The sequence below is a fragment of the Schistocerca piceifrons genome, chromosome 3 (genome assembly GCF_021461385.2).
Source record: "Schistocerca piceifrons isolate TAMUIC-IGC-003096 chromosome 3, iqSchPice1.1, whole genome shotgun sequence".
Taxonomy (NCBI): domain Eukaryota; kingdom Metazoa; phylum Arthropoda; class Insecta; order Orthoptera; family Acrididae; genus Schistocerca; species Schistocerca piceifrons.
The window spans coordinates 84,308,003-84,328,098 of record NC_060140.1 but is presented as its reverse complement, the minus strand read 5'-3'; the positions used below and the strand labels follow the sequence as shown (position 1 = coordinate 84,328,098).

General features: G+C 39.6%; 1 protein-coding gene across 2 annotated transcripts in view; it reads left to right on the top strand.

The window, feature by feature from the left end:
* The window catches only part of LOC124789272 (splicing factor 3B subunit 3), a 53,909-nt gene extending 42,731 nt beyond the window's left edge, over window positions 1-11,178 (top strand). For both annotated transcript variants that reach the window (XM_047256577.1, XM_047256578.1), the window contains exons 10-20: window positions 283-438; window positions 2,492-2,647; window positions 2,866-3,132; window positions 3,326-3,520; window positions 3,634-3,974; window positions 4,241-4,360; window positions 7,941-8,106; window positions 8,266-8,478; window positions 10,387-10,536; window positions 10,650-10,847; window positions 10,935-11,178. In XM_047256577.1, the coding sequence (XP_047112533.1) occupies window positions 283-438; window positions 2,492-2,647; window positions 2,866-3,132; window positions 3,326-3,520; window positions 3,634-3,974; window positions 4,241-4,360; window positions 7,941-8,106; window positions 8,266-8,478; window positions 10,387-10,536; window positions 10,650-10,847; window positions 10,935-11,075 (2,103 nt within the window). In that variant the 3' untranslated portion in view covers window positions 11,076-11,178. The remainder of the gene's footprint in view (window positions 1-282; window positions 439-2,491; window positions 2,648-2,865; window positions 3,133-3,325; window positions 3,521-3,633; window positions 3,975-4,240; window positions 4,361-7,940; window positions 8,107-8,265; window positions 8,479-10,386; window positions 10,537-10,649; window positions 10,848-10,934) is intronic.
* The last annotated feature ends 8,918 nt before the right edge of the window (window positions 11,179-20,096 follow it).

The window sequence follows — 20,096 nt, the reverse complement described above, 5'->3', positions numbered from 1 at the left end:
TGTCTTCAGAGACCAAGTTATTGTAATCTTTTAACATTTTCCCAGAACGTACTGTTTTGTGCTGATTCATACAATGTTGGTGCAAAGACATTGCAGTAGTAACTCTTCCCTAAATTCTGGGATTAAGCACAAAAGGAAGATGCATAAATGAAAATAGCCTTCCTGCTCTATCAGAACTTAAAGGCATTTGTGTTCGAATTAATGCTTTCTTCTTTTTGGTGCTACAGTATTTGTTGTTTGATGTTATCTAGGTGAATCCAATAGAGGTTGTATATGTTCCAGGTTTACCCAAATGGAATCAGACATATCAGAGCAGATAAACGTGTCAATGAATGGTCAGCTCCAGGAAAGAAGACAATTGTAAAATGTGCTGTCAATCAGCGGCAGGTTGTAATTGCACTGACAGGAGGTGAACTTATATATTTCGAGATGGATCCCGTGAGTACTTTCATAATAACTAATTTTGTTAGAGTAATTTTATTTTAGATTGTATTGATGTGTTTCTTGTACTGCAGAGTTTGGGAAGAGGAAGCTCACCTATAGCTACTAGAGAAAATGATAGATTTTGTGAAAAATTACATTGCTTGCCCGGGGAATAGTGAATAGTGCCTTTAGGGCTTACAGATACTGGGTGTACATAACGTCCGGGAACACTTCCAATTATTTGTTGCACAAGAACCAAACATTGTACAGATATCATACATATGTCATTTTGAAGAGAAACCCTGCAAGTTTTTTTTCCATGTATACAGCCACAGCATAGTTTAGCAAGTTGCCGATAGTGCTAGTTGCAAACATGGTGAGTTCAGGTGCGGCGCAAGCTTTGTGTTGGAGTTCAACAAATAGTGTGCTACAGCTGTTCAACGGATGTTTAGAACAAAGTACGGTAAGAAGCCACCAACAAGGAAGGCCATTTACCACTGGCACAACAAATCCGTTAGGGACGGGTTGCTTGTGCCCGGCAAAGAGAAGCTATGTCCCGATGTTAGTGAAGTGAACGTGGAGTGCGTATGAGGGACATTCATAAGGAGTCCAAAGACTTGGACATGTTGCAGCAATAACTGGTGGCCTCAAATGCAATCAAACTGTCCATCTTTCAGCAGGATGGGACTTCAGCCCATTTTCATTGTGAAGTTTGTGGGTACCTGAACACAGAGCTGATGCTTCGATGGATTGGCCGTGCTATGGAAGGGGACAGCTGTTTCATGAAATGGCCTCCCCGGTCACCATATCTCATTCGGTGTGACTGTTTTCTGTGGGGACATATTAAAGATCTGATGTATGTACCACCTCGACCACATGATGTAGCAGAGCTCCAGGAGAGAATACGGGAAGTGACTGCCACAATCGATGATGCCATGCTGGGACAGGTATGGCAAGAATTTGATTACCGTATTGATATCTGTTGTCACTCATAGTTTGCATATCGAATGCTTGTACAAAAAAAAACTGAGTTTCTCTTTGAAATGCAATATGTTTGACATCTGTACAATGTTAAGTTCTTGTACAATCAAGTGTTCCCAGACTTTATGTGCACCCTGCATTTAAATTGCATTTCAGCAAATATTAACTACAGCCCTGTTAGTTGCAGACAAAAGTAACAGTATTTAAAGAGTGAGAGAGTCTTGCAGAGTAAAGGTGGATGTCAGAAAAGTGTAGTTCAGCACTCTACAATACTTGCTTATGCTTATGTGATGTGTAGTGATTAAGTATATTGCTATCAGCATTCCACTTACGAAATTTCACCAGTTTACACCTTCAGTTCTCCCTGTAATTGACTAGGTAATCATTGCAAGTGTATGAGAAAGTGTAAAGAGACTTGATTGTAGGCAGTCTATTGCACACAGCAACACCATCAGCATCATGGTTGTTGATGGTCACAAGATTGTGCAGAAATAAATATCCACTTGTCGCCTCCATATGAAATCAGTTTCAGTTGGAGTGAACTCAAGTGTATACAGGTTCAGTTCACTAATTTGTTTGCTGTAGTTTTGAACAAACATGGTGGCAGTGTAATTTTTACTATTAATGTAAGACTACTGGAGTGTGCTCCAGTAGCTTATTTATTTCTTAAGCTGAGAGCTATTGTAATGATGCAGTCCAAAGAAGGGGGAGGGGGACAGCATGTGTACAGTATTTCCATGTTCAGTGTTGTGCTCTTATCTGCTGTCGGCAACTACCATCAACTTGTTGAAAAATTGTGCAGTAGAAGAATGGCTCCTGGGAGAAATGTTTTGTAACTGCTAGAAAGCTGCCAAGAAAGCTTTTTAAAGCATGTCATGACTAGTTATTGCAGTGAAGTAATAAGGCAAACATCATATGAAGGTTTCTTTATAAAAAATGAACTTTTGCAAATGACTGTAGAAGGGTTAAGTTTGTCTATAAGTGTATGATAACCAAAATAAAAAAGTAGTTCAGCTACTTTTTTACTTGAAGTGTGTTCTTTTTGCATTTAACATTGTTTATGTTGTGGTTTTATCTGCTGTTTTAGACGGGACAGTTGAATGAATTCACTGAAAGGAAAGAAATGCCATCTGAAGCAGTTTGTATGGCACTTGCAAATGTTCCTCCAGGTGAACAAAGATCACGATTTTTAGCTGTTGGTCTTGCTGATAACACTGTCAGGATAATTTCCCTGGATCCATCAGTAAGTTATAATTTGAATTTTAAGCACTTAGACTAGTCTGAGATAGCTTCTAACGCACATTTAGGAGTTATTGTGGATAGTTGTTGTTATTGTGATGATTTTGTCCGTGTTTCATCTGACTGCTGCTGCTGCAAAAAGTTATACTGATTGTAACTGTTTAAGATTGACCTTTATTCTCCACAGAAATTTTTCTGTCATAAGACTGTGTATATTTTCAGGACTGCCTGTCACCTTTGAGCATGCAAGCACTACCTGCAGCAGCAGAATCCTTGTGTATTGTTGAAATGGGAGCTGGAGAGGGTCAGGAAGGAGAATCTGGTCCAGGTGCTGCAAGCCACTTGTATCTCAACATAGGCTTGCAGAATGGGGTGTTATTAAGAACAGTTTTGGACCCAGTGACTGGTGATCTCTCGGACACACGTACTCGATACCTTGGATCGAGGCCAGTGAAATTATTTCGCATCAGAATGCAGGATAGTGAAGCTGTAAGTGGTTTTCAGTGAATGGTTGTCAAGTATAAGTGTCATTAGAATGAATCATACCTTATCCTCAAGTTATTGAACTGTGCTGTTACACGCTTTGTGAAATATCCATATAAAAACTCTTTGCATAAAGTGATTTTTTTTAATGTGTGTTCGAATGTATAATTGTATAATTTGTGATTTTTCTTCGTTTCAGGTGTTAGCTATGTCCAGTAGGTCTTGGCTTAGTTACTATTACCAGAACAGGTTCCACTTGACACCACTTTCATATGAGTCTCTTGAATATGCATCTGGTTTTTCTTCTGAGCAATGCCCAGAGGGTATTGTTGCAATTTCAACCAATACACTGAGAATTCTGGCACTTGAAAAACTGGGAGCTGTGTTTAACCAGGTAACACCCTAATCTGCATTTGGATGCCAAAACTTTAAGCTCAGTTCAAATGTTAAACTACAGTGCTAGAGTTGTATTGGTTCACAACAGTTAAAAATTTACTTCCCTTGCAGGTTTCGTTTCCAGTAGACTACACACCTCGTAAATTTGTAATTCATCAAGAGTCAGCTCATCTGATTATTACGGAAACTGAGCATAATGCTTATACTGAGGAAACTAAAAAACAGCGACGAATTCAGATGGCAGAAGAGATGAAGGAAGCAGCTGGAGAAGAAGAGCAAGAACTTGCTCGCGAAATGGCAGAAGCGTTCTTGAATGAAGATTTACCTGAAAATATATTCAGTGCACCTAAGGCAGGCCCTGGAATGTGGGCATCTGTTATAAGGCTTCTTGATCCAGTGGAGGGAAAAACAGAACAGCTCATAAAGCTTGATCAAAATGAAGCTGCCATGTGGTATGTCAGAAGTTCAGAAACATTTGTATGTTTTGTTTATAGTTTGGTATGCTTGAATTTAGTTGTGGATACCGTGTGTGTTTGGGGGGGGGGGGGGGTGAGCTCAGATATGAAGGAGTACATCTTTTTAGGATAATTTATGATGATAAAATACAACAGTCTGTTATTGTTGATGATAGTCCTGCAGTACTGACATGTTTTGATGCAAATATTTAAAAATTTTGATTTTGTTAAATATTAGCACAAGCTGTGTGTGTTTTTACTAGCATAACCCTGGTGAAGTTTGCTAATCAACCAGATAACCAGCAGTTTGTAGTTGTTGGTGTTGCCAAAGATTACCAGCTGAATCCAAGACAAGTTGCTGGAGGTTTTCTGTATACTTACAAGTAAGTAACATTGGAAATACATACATAGAATTTTTTAAGATGAGTGACTATGATGATTAAGCTGTGTCCGGGACTCTGAAGCCATTGATTATAATTACAGCACTGAAGTCATTCTATTTATTTTTCCATAAGATCCAGATTTGTAATATCTATGTGCACTCAAGTGACCATGGCTGTAGGGGCCTGTTCTAAAGATGCAGTAAAAATGCACGAAATTACATCCTGAATAAAATATTCCTACTGTTTCTATCAGAATTAAGAATATAGGACTAGACACATTAAATCACGTCGTGCTATATAGTAAATGTGAAAAAGATACTGCAGTGTTAATCAGTGGGTGGCAGATGGGAGCTTGCATGTGATGGCACTTGTTGCCCAGCTTTTCAAGATAGTTATGAGGAGGTCATTTTATTTCTTCATGCTTGATAACTTGTGTTTCTGAAACTTTCATAGTGCTTATGATTAGATTGTGTTGTAACTTACATATTTAATTTTTCAGCTACAATTATGGTTATAATAATAGTACCACAGAATGTCTGTGTAGTATCACTACCTTTGTCAGAAATGTTCCAATGCAGGTCTTTTAAAAAAATATAAAATTGAACTTTCCAAGTAATGATCCTATCTCCTATTGTAGTAGTCCCCTTGGCTGTCTATACACAGTTGCTAAGGTTTCCGCCATAAGTGAACAAGGAAATTTTAAACTGCAGTGCTTGTAAGCTCATTTATCACAGCCCATTGGGATATGTGCAATGTCTTGAAGCTTTCCTTTGTCGCCTTTTCATTCGTGGAAACGAGAAAAAATCACTAGGTGAGAGGTTTGGCAGGTACAGCACACGTGGGAGACAATAACAGCTTGTCTGGCCAAGTACTCAGTAACCCCGATAAAGCAGTATTATGGAGTCTTTTAAGTGAGAACCAGTCCTGAGAGTGCTACAAATCAGGGTGGCAACATCGATTTGCTTCTCTCAGATGTTCACTGTTTGATCTGGAGGAACATAGTCTTGTTGAACTAATTCTTTACTGTCACAGAATGCGATAAACATTCTTTGCTCTCAAGGGTTGTTGTTTTACTTTTTCGAGGCTGGTGATCCAGGACTCTGCTATTCAGCGCTTTGACTGTGTGAGGGTCATGCTGGTAGCACTAACATTGATCCCCAGCAATAATCTTTGACAGAAATGTAAAACTAAACAGTGAAGTATCCAGGATGGGATGATATTATTAAATGGATAGATCACTACTCACTGTATAGTGGAAATGAAGTTGCAGACAGGCACATCAAAAATATCACTAAATAAGTATGTTTTTTTTATCCAAAAATCTACTGAATTAGATAAAAACACACACATGTAAATGAAACTCTCGCCCAGATGACCATTCTGTAAAGGTAGGTGTGTGTGTGTGTGTGTGTGTGTGTGTGTGTGTGTGTGTGTGTGTGTGTGTGTGGCTGTGGGTGGGTGTGGCTGTGGGTGGGTGGGTGTGTGGGGGGGGGGGGGGTTGTGGGTTGTAATTCAGAAGGCTTTATGGCCAGAAACTTACTTCAGAAGGCTTTTTGTTGTACTTTTCTGCAATTCATTACTTCCACTACACAGTGAGTAGCAATCCATCTTCATATTATTGTCACATCTTGAAAACTATTACTCACATCCTCGTGCCTACATGAAATGAAGTATATTTAAAATTCAGTCTAACTTATCATAAGATGATGATGATGATAATGATGATATGGATGAACAGTATTCCTTAGTTGTACATTGGGAAAGAGAAATGAAACGAAATAAATTCACAAACACAAGATTTAATGGGAGTAAGATGTTCTTTAAAGTGTACTACACATTGCTCGCAAATCAGACAACATGAAAAATTGCTTAATTCAGAGTCAGTGGAAGTACCAGTGTCGCTGTTTGTAGTGACACATACCAAATCTTCGGTGCACTGTTGTGACACACCTTAATTATTCCACATTTCCTGTATCACTCCTTTGATGTGATCCACTATCTTTTGCCGGTCATCTGGGGCTCTTTTTCAACTGCTCTTTGAAAAGGTGTTCCATTTTGGTCAGCTTAACATTTTCTGTAGCAGAATGATGTTTAACTTGAGCCTGAAACAGTTCTATTGCATTGAAGTGGCAATAATAGGGAGGTAATTTGAGCTTTCATGAGCTGGTATTTTTTCACTATTTTGTCCACAATGTAAACTGGATACTTTTGCTTGTGTTGTGACACAAGTTCTAATAATTCTGCCACTGTCGGGTTCTGTATTTTACACTTCCCTGGACAGTAAATAATGTCCTTTTTATCATGGCCTTCATAGGTGCCTATCTTGTGTAACAGAGTGATGTGGCACATTATCCTTAAAAATTATAGTGTGTTTTGTTAATTTTTGAAGCAGTTATTGGGGTTCATTTCTTCATGGTAGACAAAGGACTTGTTTGAACTGAATAACAGCAGACAATTAGGAATAAAACCATTGAACTTCCGGCATGTGCTACAATTATTCTTTTCCTTTTCCAGTCTAAGCTACCATACTGCTGATGGTGGTATCATCTCTCCAGCCTGTGAGCTGCATTCACCCAATACCCTGCATTCACCCAATACCCTCCAGCCTGTGAGCTGCATTCACCCATGTTTCATCAAGCTAAATGATATTGTCAAAATTTGTTCCTCCTAACTCCCTAAGAAAGTGGCAGCACCAGGCATCAGTATCTTGTATTCCATTAATAACTGGCAGACAGAAATGAATTAACAGCAGAATCCTGAGTTTCTCATGACTCATAACAAGGATGCTTTAGTACCCTGAAACAGGACTTGCACTCCTTCCTTCAATAATGTGTGTATATGATGACAAATTGCATCTTCCTGAAGAGAGGTGTTTTGGGAGCCTCTACTCGAGACGCTTCTTTTACTCCAATTTATGACAGTCCTGATTCTCCTTTTGTGAATTTCTCCTTGCAGTTTCTTATCCCTGATTGTTTGTTGAATTGTAGAGCAGCTACAGTGAACTCCACCACTCTATCCAAAGGAAGTAGAGGCCCATGCAACTGACTGCATATGATTACACCATGTCTGACACTTTCGAAAGTTTCCTCAGAGTGTGCAGACTGTCTGTCCCTCTTTCAACTGCTTTCATCCATGTCGATAGGCAAGTGAAGGTAAGTCACCAAAATCTCACTATGCAACGGGTCGCTGAGGGTGGACTGGCACAATGCTTTAGACAGGACAGTGTAGCACAAGTGGCAACATACTGTGTGCCAACATTGCCTGGCTCCCATTGGTTTATTGGTGGTGGGAGCTGTGCACTGCAGTACCTGCCAATTGACAGCTAATTTATATCACACTGTAAAGTTGGAGTATTAGTGCTGTCAGATACTTATATAGCTAAAAACTAATACTTGACTGATTTACCTTTGCTGATCAAGGTGGACATTCAGAGGTTCATATAATGATAATGCACACTCCCTAGAGTTAACTATGTACAGATGGTCATTGTCTTTATTGTTTTTCCTGTTAGTTGTGAATGCACTTGAATATTTATGTAAGATGGATTATATTTGCTCTTTTGCAATTATGCCCGTTTTAGATTAAATGCGGACTGTACAAACATGGAGTTGGTACACAAGACCCCTGTTGATGAAGTACCTACAGCTATCACTCCATTCCAAGGACGTGTACTTGTTGGGGTTGGGCGCATGCTGCGTCTGTATGACATGGGCAAAAAAAAACTACTTCGGAAGTGTGAGAACAAGGTTTGAACATTTGATTAACTATAATGCCTTTTAATGAAATGATGCTTCGCACATGTTAGACTTTTGATACACTGTGATATATTCAACTTTCTGATCTGTCGTTATCAGATTGATTTTTCCTTGTTAACATTGCATATCTAATTAATTCTTCTTCCACAGCATATACCTAACTTAATAGTCAACATTCAGGCCATGGGTCAGAGGATATTTGTATCTGATGTACAAGAGAGCGTATTCATGGTGCGTTACAAAAGACGTGAAAACCAGTTAATAATTTTTGCTGACGACACCCACCCACGGTGGATAACTACAGCAACTATTTTGGACTATGATACTGTAGCCACTGCGGACAAATTTGGCAATATTGCTGTGGTAAGATCAGCACATTCAACCTACTTTTAACATACCAGTCTTGTTTTATATTATACAAATGATTTCAGCATGCTGCAGTGGTGTGTGTGTGTGTGTGTGTGTGTGTGTTACTTCAGAAAATTCAGTTTGTCACAGTAAAATCATTTTATGGAAACGGATCATCGGACAGGGCAGTCACTCCACTAACGGTGACATGATGCCATAAATTAAACCTGATCCAATGGTGCAAAAGCCTTACTGAACCTTCAGCTTTTTCAGGCTCAGGTGACGAATGCAGTAACTCTTCAAAGTAATAGGGAATTGAGTTCACATTCAAACAAGTGAAATGTAAGCTACTAGGACCTGTCACGGCTTCAAATGGGTAGCAATAAATATCTAGTCAGGCGACTTGCCTGACATAGCGATAATAAATTATAGACACAAACCTTCCTTGTGTGTTAGTCTGTTAGTGGTGACTGTATTGAAATCCCTGCCATATTGAGACAAGCCCTTACAGACAGACAAAAAATGTGGTGGGGACTTAAAATTGTATGTGTTTAAAGATGAACTGTCAGCAGATTAGTTCATAGTGTGGACACTGCTGGTGCTTTAGACAAAATTACAAGAGACCGGATAAAACAGTATTAATCTGTCAGCCCCGGTAGCTGAGTGGTCAGCGTGACATACTGTCAATCCTAAGGGCCCGGGTTCGATTCCCGGCTGGGTCAGCGATTTTCTCCACTCAGGGACTGGGTGTTGTGTTGTCCTAATCATCATCATTTCATCCCCATCGACGCGCAGGTCGCGGAAGTGGCGTCAAATCGAAAGACCTGCACCAGGCGAATGGTCTACCCGACGAGAGGCCCTAGCCACACGACATTTCCATTTTATCTGTCAGATGATTAAGCACCCTTAAGATTCCTCTTGTGAATATTATTGTAAATTCTAGTTGTTAAGCTAAGCTTTGTGATGTTACTGAAGTGTAAAATGGAAGTAGTTTTCTTCATTTCTTTGGGAGTAATGCTTTAATCATGGCTGTGACTTGCCACAGTTTTGACATGGTACAGTAAATTATTGAATTTTATACGCTGTTACCAGACATTGAGTGACTTGAACGATGTACAGGTTGTGACAGAATTCCCTTTAAAGACTTTGAGGACATGTTCTTTACATCAAAACAAGAAAAATCTCTAGTGAACATGTGCTCTAGAATGTGCACTTAGAGCTATGGACACTTGCTAATCTTAGCTATTATGAAATGTGTGTCTTCCATTGAAAAAGTGCTTGTAGCTCTTAATAAAATTAGGCATTTTAGAGCCCATGTTTGCTGGATATTTTGTCTTATTTTGGGGCAGGGAACCTATGCTTTAAATCTGTATAGAACTTAATAAATATTCTATTTCAGTGTTGTAAATTTTTCATAAAGTAGCTGAGGTCAGTTTCCAGTTACTTTCCATTCCTGTAGTTCTGTATTTATAGAAAATTTAGTTCATCTGTATTAAAAGGGCATTTAATATACATGGTGTATTATTTTGATACAAAAGAAGGAAAAGTCTACTCACATTGCTATGAAACTGTTTACTACTGTAGTACCTAAGATATAGCTTCAGTCATCTCTTTTAATGGGCATGCTGTAGGAAGGCTTAGGATGCTAGATTATTTTTCATTAAACCTTCACATATTTTCCAGCAGAACACTAGCACTCTTGCAGTTAACTTGTTTCATATGCTGCTGCAATTAAGTTCATGTCAAACTTGTTGCACCACCAGAATACACTTGAAAGTTCAAAAAAGTCTTAAGCCAATATAGCATGGCTAGTTAATCCTTAGTAGTGTAGTATTCTGTTTGATGTATGTGGTTGTAGTACTTAGTCTTTTGTGTGAAAAGTTCGTGTTGTTTCTTCATTATTGTATTCATATTCTTTTTTAGATAAGACTATCTGGTAATATCTCGGATGATGTAGATGAAGATCCAACAGGAAACAAAGCACTTTGGGACAGGGGCTTGCTAAATGGGGCTTCTCAAAAGGCTGGAGTGGTTGCTAACTTTCATGTGGGAGAAATCTGCATGTCCCTTCAGGTGAGAAGTAAATTGGTTATTTGCTAGAATATATGCTTTCTTTGAGAAATTAAAATATAAATATTTTAAGCTGGTGATCTTAATCATACTTTGTTCTTGATTTCTTTCTTTAGAAAGCAACATTGATCCCAGGTGGAAGTGAATCCTTGGTGTATACTACACTATCAGGAACAGTAGGTGTTCTTGTACCATTCACTTCCCATGAAGACCAAGACTTCTTTCAGCATCTTGAAATGCATATGAGGTCAGAAAACCCACCTCTGTGTGGAAGGGATCATTTGTCCTTCAGATCATACTATTACCCAGTAAAGGTATGACAACTTCAAATGCTACATATCATGTTTGTCAAAAAGAAGTAAGCTTAACATTCATCTAACCTTCTGCAATTTTTTTTCCAGAATGTGTTGGATGGGGACCTGTGTGAGCAGTTCAATTCCATAGACATAGCAAAACAGAAAAGTATTGCAGAAGATCTCGACCGGACACCGAGTGAAGTTTCAAAGAAACTTGAGGATATTCGCACACGTTATGCGTTTTAAGCACATTTCCATTATATTACTACCATTGAGTACAAATTATTTTATTTATGACTTCTATTTCTTTATAATGCTATATTTTGTAAATAAAGTGTAGTAAAAGTGATTGCTAGTCAATTTTTTGTGTTTAATATATGCCTAATGTTGTTCAGTGGCACACAGGCTTCCCTGTGTTGCTTGTAGAGGCATGCCTCATGACTAGGGGCCTGAAAATTTAATACCTATATTTGGCAGAATTTACACCAACAACCTTTTGTTTTGTTTGTAAGTAAATGCAAATTTAAAAGGTCGTCACACTGTGCCGGAACAAAAAGTATCAGTGCTTAGAAACTTCTTTTTCTAAAATGGCCTCCTCCTTTGTGGCAGTAATTACACGGTCAGTTAATCGTGGTGTCTATTAAGAACCAGCAGCATTTTTCTGCCAGTGAACTTAGGGCTTCTCTGACTCAAGGTGTTCCTCGACATTATTTTTCTCTACCTGCCGAACTCGATTATTAGATATCTGCAGAATATAAAGTGTGATCTTTCGTGGACATTCATAGATGAGCTATACTTGCTCATCAAATGATTTGAATTTGATTAGTAGAATTGGATTTTATCTAGTGAAGAAGCTTTGAAACTTATCAGTGAATTTTAATGAGTTTTTAGTTGATATTAATTGAAATATTGATCTTATACTTTGAAGTACTTGCAAGTGCGGTAAAATGCTTTTTAAGGAAAGTGTGGAATGATTTGGGCAGTGCTCCGCTTACCAGCCTTGGTAGGATTAGTTCATGGAAGCTGTTCCGCATGTTGTCACTGCAAATAAGAAGCGGTTTTACATTTCAGTAAATGTTAATAATGTTGATCACAATTTCTAAACAGAAAACCAGACGTGTTAATTGGATTCACATGATAACAGTAGGTTTGTTTTTTGTCCTCGATCTTCTGACTGGTTTGATATGACCTGCCACAAATTCCTTTCCTGTGCCAACCTCTTTTTCAGAGCAACACTTGTGCCCTTCGCCCTCAATTATTTGCTTTATGTGTAACAGTCTCTTTTCTTGTTTTACATTTTTTCCTCTTCAGTTACAAAGTACCATGGAGGATATTCCCTGATGCCTTAACACCTCCTCTCATCCTGTCCCTTCTTATCAATGTTTTTTCTTTTTTTTCCGTACTCCTTTCTTTGCCAATTTTGCAGAGAACCTCATACCTCATTCGTTAACAGTCCACCTGATTTTTAGCCTTCTCTGTAGCGCCACATCTCAAATGCTTTCTCAATTGATAACGTATGTATCAGTAGTCAGATATGAAAGAGATGGAGAAATTGAAGCAGTTTCATAGCCAGAGGTGCAATGTTGCATCAGAACCAACTTGTATTGTGTGAAATTTAAATTTTGGTGAAACTAAAGCTTTCTGGGTGACACGGCAGATGGATAGTTTTGAATTGCCTAGTACTGAGAGTGAAAGTGCTGTGCTAAGAGATATTGTAATAGGGGTAGGTAGTACTTCTCCTCACCAGCTGCCTTTCCAGTTACACTTGAAGAGTTGGACTTGCAACCTTGTTTGTTGGTCTGGTGGTTTTGTTAGTGGTAGTGAGTGTTAGTTACATGGTGAATGCTATGTGTAAGATTCAATCTCTGTAGACACAGAGTTGTTCAGAGTCATGACAGTTCTGATGATGGGCTGAACACTTCAGATCAGTTTGGAACAGAAGTGTACAGACGTCAGATTCAGATGCAGTGTAACACCAAAAATGGTGCAAGGACAAGGGAAGCAATCAGAAGCCCAGGATGGCCGGCGAGATGTCACACTAGTGAGGTAGCAGTCTGTTGTGAATCGGTTTGACGAATTTTGGTACACACATTAAATTCCATCCGAATAAATTGATTTAGTTGTACACAGACCCAAGTGATTTTGGATGATGATGTGATTTTATTGATGAGCGATGCAGCTCATTTTCCTTTAAGTGGGACCATCAATAAACAGAATGTGTGTTACTGGGCTCCTTAGGATCCACACCTGATTCACCAGCATCCTTTACACACTGTAAGTCACTCTGATGTGCCATTGGCTCTTTTGGATCACCTCGGTTCTGAGAGTTCTGCAACCTGTACAGAAAATTAAGATAGAGATCAATATAAAAATCATTTCTGCTCTTTGTGTTGCTCATGAAAACCACACATTGCATGTTGTACTGTCATACAGCAAGACCTTTAGAGGCGGTGGTCCAGATTGCTGTACACACTGGGTACCTCTAATACCCAGTAGCACATCCTCTTGCATGATGCATGCCTGTATTCGTTGTAGCGTACTATCCACAAGTTCGTCATAGCACTGTTGGTCCATATTCTCTCTCTCCTCAACGGTGATTCGGCGTAAATTCCTCAGTGGTCGGAGGGTCATGTCGTCCATAAACAGCCCTTTTCAGTCCATCCCACGCATATTCGATAGGGTTCATGTGTGGAGAACATGCTGGCCACTCTGGTCGAGCAATGTCATCCTGAAGGAAGTCATTCACAGCATGTGCACACTGGGGGTGTGAATTGTCCATGAAGACAAATGCCTTGTCAATATGGTTCTGCTATCAGAGGGTGGCATTCATGTAGTGTACAGCAGTTAACGGTGCCTTTCATGAACACCAGCATCGTATGTTGGCCCCACACAACGCTGTACCAAACAGGTGACCTTCACATTGCTGCAGTCACTGGGCAGTGTCTAAGGCATTCAGTCTGAGTTGCCTCCAAACATATCTCTGACGATTATCTGGTTGAAGGCATATGAGAGACTCATTGGTGAAGAGAATGTGATGCCAATGCTGAGCGGTCCATTCGGCATGTTGTTAGGCCCATCTGTGCCGGACTGCATGGTGCCTTGGTTGCAAAGGACCTCACCATGGACATCGTGAGTGAAATTGCTCATCATGCAACCTATTGCGCACAGTTTGTCGTAACAGGACGTCCTGTGGCTGTACAAAAAGCATTATTTAACATGGTAGTATTGCTGTCAGGGTTCCTCCAAGCCATAATCTGTGAGCAGTAGTAGCCCTGGGGTGGCCTGAGCATGGCATGTCATTGACAGTTCCTATCTGTCTCCTCCATGTCCGAAAATCGCTTTGATTCACTCCTACATGCCGGGACACTTGTTGAGTCCTTCCTGGCACAAAGTAACAATGTGGATGCAATCGAACCGTGGTATTGACCGTCTAGGCATGGTTGAACTACAGACAACACGAGCCATGTACCTCCTTCCTGGTGGTATGACTGGAACTGATTGGCCATTGGACACCCTCCATCTAATAGGTGCTGCTCATGTGCACAGTTGTTTACATCTTTGGGTGGGTTTATGACATTTCTGAACAAAGGAACTGTCTCTGATTAAATATGCACAGTCAACATCTATCTTCAGGAGTTCTGGGAACCGGGGTGATGTAAAACTTTTTTAATGTTTGTATTTCTCCTCCCTGGATTTTAATTCCTTCTCCAAATTTTTCGTTTATTTCCTTTACTGCTTGCTTAGTGTACAGATTGAATAACACTGGGGATAGGCTACGGCCCTGCCTCACTCTGTTCTCAACGACTACTTCCTTTTCGTGCCCTTTCCGTACAAATTGTAAATAGCATTTTGCTCCCTGTATTTTATCCCTGCTGCCTTTAGAATTTGAAAGACAGTATTCCAATCAACATCATCAAAAGCTTTCTTAAGTCTGCAAATGCTATAAATGTAGGTTTGCCTTTCCTTAACCTATCTTCTAAGATAAGTTGCAGAGTCAGTAGTGGCTAGCATGTTCCTACATTTGTCCAGAATTCAAACTGATCTTCCCTGAAGTCAGCTTCTACCAGATTTTTCATTTGCCTGTAAAGAAAGTGTTGGCCTGGCTGGCCCTCCCAAGGCTATCAGTAGTTCTGGATTGGAGAGTAGCTATGAAGGTGGGTCAGGGTCGGATGCACAGAAGCATGCGCATGTGTACCATGTGACTCTCAGCCAATCGCACAACAGTGACATTGTCTTTGTGTGTGGGTTGCGCTGTGTACAGAAATGATAACTGTTTATTTCATTCAGTGTTCCGTGCTGAGTGCTGACGGCCCCAATAGTGGTCATGAGTGATGGTAAGCAATCATGCCAAGTGCTATACAAATAGGCAAGAGGAATAGTGTTCCATGTGTACCAATACTTTGAGACAATCTTCCGCTGAATCCATGCTGGCACAAGGAATGGGTCGCGCTGTTGTCAAATGCCAGGAGCAGCAGACATCAGAGAAGTCTGTGGTATTGGTTTGAGGACCATTCAGAGAATATCCAGTGAAGCTAAGACGTCAGTGCATGTATGCTGAATACGAGTATCCAACAGCAAAACTAGTTTCACATATCAAAGAAGCTGAAAATTTTAACAGAAGCAAATGGACCATGTTGAGGATACTGAAAGACGTAGGGTTCAGCTATCAGAAAACGAATGATAGTAGAAAATTATTAATGGAACGAAGCGATACTGTAGCTGCAAGAATAGTGTTTTTCAGAATAATGCAAGAGATCAGATAAGCTGGCACATCCTGAATTTATTACTTAGATGAAACTTTTGTTAATCAGAACCACGCAAGGAGTATGTGCTGGAAAATGAGTGATGGGTATGGTTGTTCAAAAGTTCCTGATCATAAAGGCAGCAGAATTATAGTGCAGATCAGCAGATACTGGCTTTATTCCCCAGGGTAAGCGGATTTTTAAGGCATCAAAGGCAAAGTATCTTGAAGAATACCACTCTGGAATGATGTACAGTGTCTTCAAAAGGTGGTTTACTGAACAGTTATTGCCACATATTGCTTAGGCGTCAGTTATAGTCCTGGACAATGCAAGTGAATGAACTCCAAAAAGGCAGACATTATTGCATAGCTATCATCTGGCAGAATTCCTCATAACTCGTTGCATACCAGAGCAGAATTACCGGTTCTTGTCAACACAAGCCTACATACAGAGTTTGAGACAGATTAAATTGCAAAGCAGTATGGACACCATATTGTTATATTACCCCTATACCATTGCCATTACAATCCAGTCGAGCTTGCGTGGGCCCAGGTGAAGGCATATATTGCGGAAAAGAACAATACATTCAAAATTGTAGACATTGAGAGAATTACACATGAGGCAATAGACAGAATCTCAACATCTGCATGAGCAGCTTGCATAAGACACACTGAAAAACTAAAAGGTGAAGATTACAACAAGGAAATTGGCAGAGACATGGTTATGGAACCAGTCATCTAAATCTTGCCGAGTCTGATCCCTCTACATCGGACAGTGAAGACGATGGCATGCATTTCTTGCTGTCGAGTAAGTACCAGTTACTGCTACTAATGACTTTGTGTGACTGTGACCGACTGACTGACTGCAGCAGTATAACAAATTGTTAGTAGCTCAAGTTTAATCTTTGACCTCGTAATAATGACATTTTCTTCATAAAGCATATTTAGTTCAATTAAGTACACATACTATAACACTATAGCAGGTTGCACAATGAAAGAAATTAGCTTTTAGTAACACATTAAATGATCGTTATGGTCACAAATTATTAAAACTTGAAAATGCTTTAAATGTATTTGATCACTGTGGGGTGCCTAATGTAAGCAATGCAAAAATTCGTGTTTTTATCGAAACAAATCGTCGTTCAAAAGATGGAACATTAAACATTGACAGTATTTAAAGAAAAAATGGAGCTATGTCATGATTACTGACAAAATAGTCTTGTGTATCATCTTGAGGTTGAAGCTTTCCTGTCTGCTATACAAATAAATTAGTCTTTTGGAAGGGATCGGCCTTAAGCAAAACAAATTGTTTATTTTTGTGCTATCACCCAGAGACGTTCCATTGAGGTTTCAGCATCATCGCTGGGCTCTCATTTGCTTTGTTCTACAATAGGAAAAATATTTGTTGTTACTCATATATAAATTAGTTTTCAAGAAAGTTTTTACAAATCTGAAAACAGCATAAAGTTTTGCATATGTACCTTGTTACACATAGTGGTTTTCCTGTTTTTTTATGATTTTCGTTACAGCTCTTTTACTTTGTCTGTTGTCTTAAACCTTATAGAACTTAATGTAGAGAAATTATTTATTTCTATATTTTATACGATTGGGAATGTTGATTGAGTTCAACATTAATTAATTCTTTGTGGAAGGTTGTGCGAGTACACACAAAAGGCCTCTCGTTACTAAGAATGCAGTTCTTAAAGTTCACTGTGGAACGATGTTTATGCTAGTGCACAGTCAGCCGTCTCAGTGCTTGACTTGATGGAAAGAAATTGACAGCATTGCAACGTATCTTCCCTCTCTCTGCACAAAAAGTGCAAGACACCTGCCTTTGTAGCTGCTCTCAATTCTAACAGAATGTCTGCTCCTGGGTCATTGTTTCAACTCAGGTCTTTAAAGTGTTCTGTCAAACTCTTCATGCAGTATCAACTCTCCCATCTCATCTTCATCTACACCCCCTTCTATTTCTACTATATTGCCCTCGAGTACATCACCCTTGTATAGACCCTATAATACTCATTCCACCTTTCTGATTTCCCTTTGTTTAGGACTGGTTTTCCATCTGAGCTCTTGATATTCACACAGGTGGTTCTTGTTCCTCCAAAGGTCTCTCTAATTTTCCTGTTGGTGACATCTATCTTACCCCTTAGTGATACATGATTCTACAGCTCTACATTTGTCCTCTAGCCATTCCCGCTTCGGCATTTTGCACTTCCTGTCGGCCTCATTTACTGCATTTTAATATGTTCTCCTTTCATCAGTTAAATTCAATATATCTTGTTACCCAAGGATCTACCAGTCTTATTACATACTCAATCCTCTGCTGTCTTCAGTATTTAGTCTCTCAGAACTACCCGTTCTTCTATTGTACTCCTTTCCCCTGTTCTTGTCAACCATTCCCTAATGCTCCCTCTGAAACACTCTAAACCTCTGGTTCTGTTGGTTTATCCAGATCCCATCTTAAAATTCCTACCTTTTTGCAGTTTCTTAAGTTTTTATCTACAGTTCATTACAAATTGTGGTCAGGGTTCACATCTGTCCCAGAAAAGTCTTACAATTTAAAACCTGTCTCCAGATCTCTTCTGCATATACTGCCTTTCTCATGATTCTTAACCCAAGTGTTAGTGATGGTCAAGTTATGCTCTGTGCAAAATTCTACCAGGCGGCTTCCTCTTTGATTCCTTACCCCCCTCCCAGTCCATATTCACCTACTACTTTTCCTTCTCTTTTGTTACTATCGAATTCTGGCCCCCCTTGACAATTAAATTGTCTGCCTCAACTATCTGAATAATTTATTTTATCTCATCATACAATTTTTCTCTCAGAACTAATTGGCATAAAAACTTGTACTTCTGTGGTAGGCATGGGCTCTGTGTTCCTGTTTTTTGATTCGTTATTAAACCTGCACCTGCATAACCCTATTTGATTTCGTATTTATAACCCTGTATTCAACTCACCAGAAGTCCTTTTCCTCCTGCCAGCAAACTTCATTAATTCTCACTATAACTTTAAACTATCCACTTCCCTTTTAAAATTTTTCAACATATCTGTCTGATTAAGGGCTCTGATATACCACACTCTAATCCATAGAATGCCGGTTTTGTTTCTCCTGAAACGTAGTCTTCCTCAGTAGTCCCCGCCCGGAGATCCAAATGGGGGACTATTTTACCGAAGAGGATGCCTTCATTTAACCATACAGTAAATCCGCATGCCCTTGGGAACAATTACATATGTAGTGTCCCCCAGCTTTCAGCCATTTGCAGTATCAGCACAGCAATGCTGTTTTGGTTGATGTTACAAGACCAGTTCAATCAATTATCCAAACTGTTGCCCCTGCAACTACAGAAAAGCCTGCTGCCCCTCTTCAGGAACACCACGTTCTGGCCTCTCAACAGATAGCCCTCCATTGTGGTTGAACCTACAGTGCGGATATTTGTATTGCTGAGCCACGCAAGCCTACCCACCAGTGGTAAGGTCCTTGGCTCATCATAAACATATGTTAATTTTAAAACGAACAGAGTATTCTTCATTGGAAACTTAGTCTCCTGTGTCACGTGGTAAACTGAGTGTTGGCAGTTGATCACAGATTGACAAAAAGTGCAGAGAATTATACCACAGGCTTGTAGTGCAGTATGCATGGGACAATAATTCCATGTAATGGGCATGAGTAGGTGGATGCTGCAATTGTGTGTGGGTGTCCTAGGTTGCGATGGATTTCAGATGTCAAGGTGGCAGTGAATCCCACTGACTGCTATTCTGCTTAGATGCTAAGCAATCAATCAGTAGTAGGAATGCCTTATTGGGCCTAGCAGTGGAGTCTCTCATGAAAGCATCAGAGGCTTTCCCACCAGTTGTCATTTCCATAATGCTCTCTAAAATATTTTTGTGTGTCCACACATGGGATTTGCAGCCTATTTCTTTTCTTTTTTTTTTTTTTTTGGTGTGGACTCTAGTTATATTTGTGTTGAAGTAACATGTTCATAACAAACTGAATCTTACAACTGTTGTGAAGACTGCCTATTGACATTATTTTGGTATGAAAGTAGGGGACCAGTATAAGCTACAGGCTCCACATAAATTGAGATGCTAAGTCATGGTGTAGTGAAATGCAGTTATACAGATGGTGGTAGTATCAAGTACACAAGGTATAAAATGGTAGTGCATTAGAAGAGCTGTCATTTCTACTCAGGTGATTCGATGTGAAAAGGTGTCAAATATGGCTGGCCGTGCAATGCGAATTAAGACTTTGAATGCAGAATGGTAGCTGGAACTACACACATGGAACACTACATTTTGCGATATTGAGAGATCAACAGTGTGCTGAGTATACCAAATTTCAGGCAGCATCTCACCATGGAGAATGGAGTGGCTAACAGTCTCCACTTAATGACCGAGAGCAGCAGTGTTTGTATAGAATTGTCAATGCTAACAATAGCAGCACTGTGTGAATTAACCACAGAAATCAATGTGAGTTGTAAGGCAAACATATTGGTTAGGACAATGCTGCCAAATGTGTTAAAAGG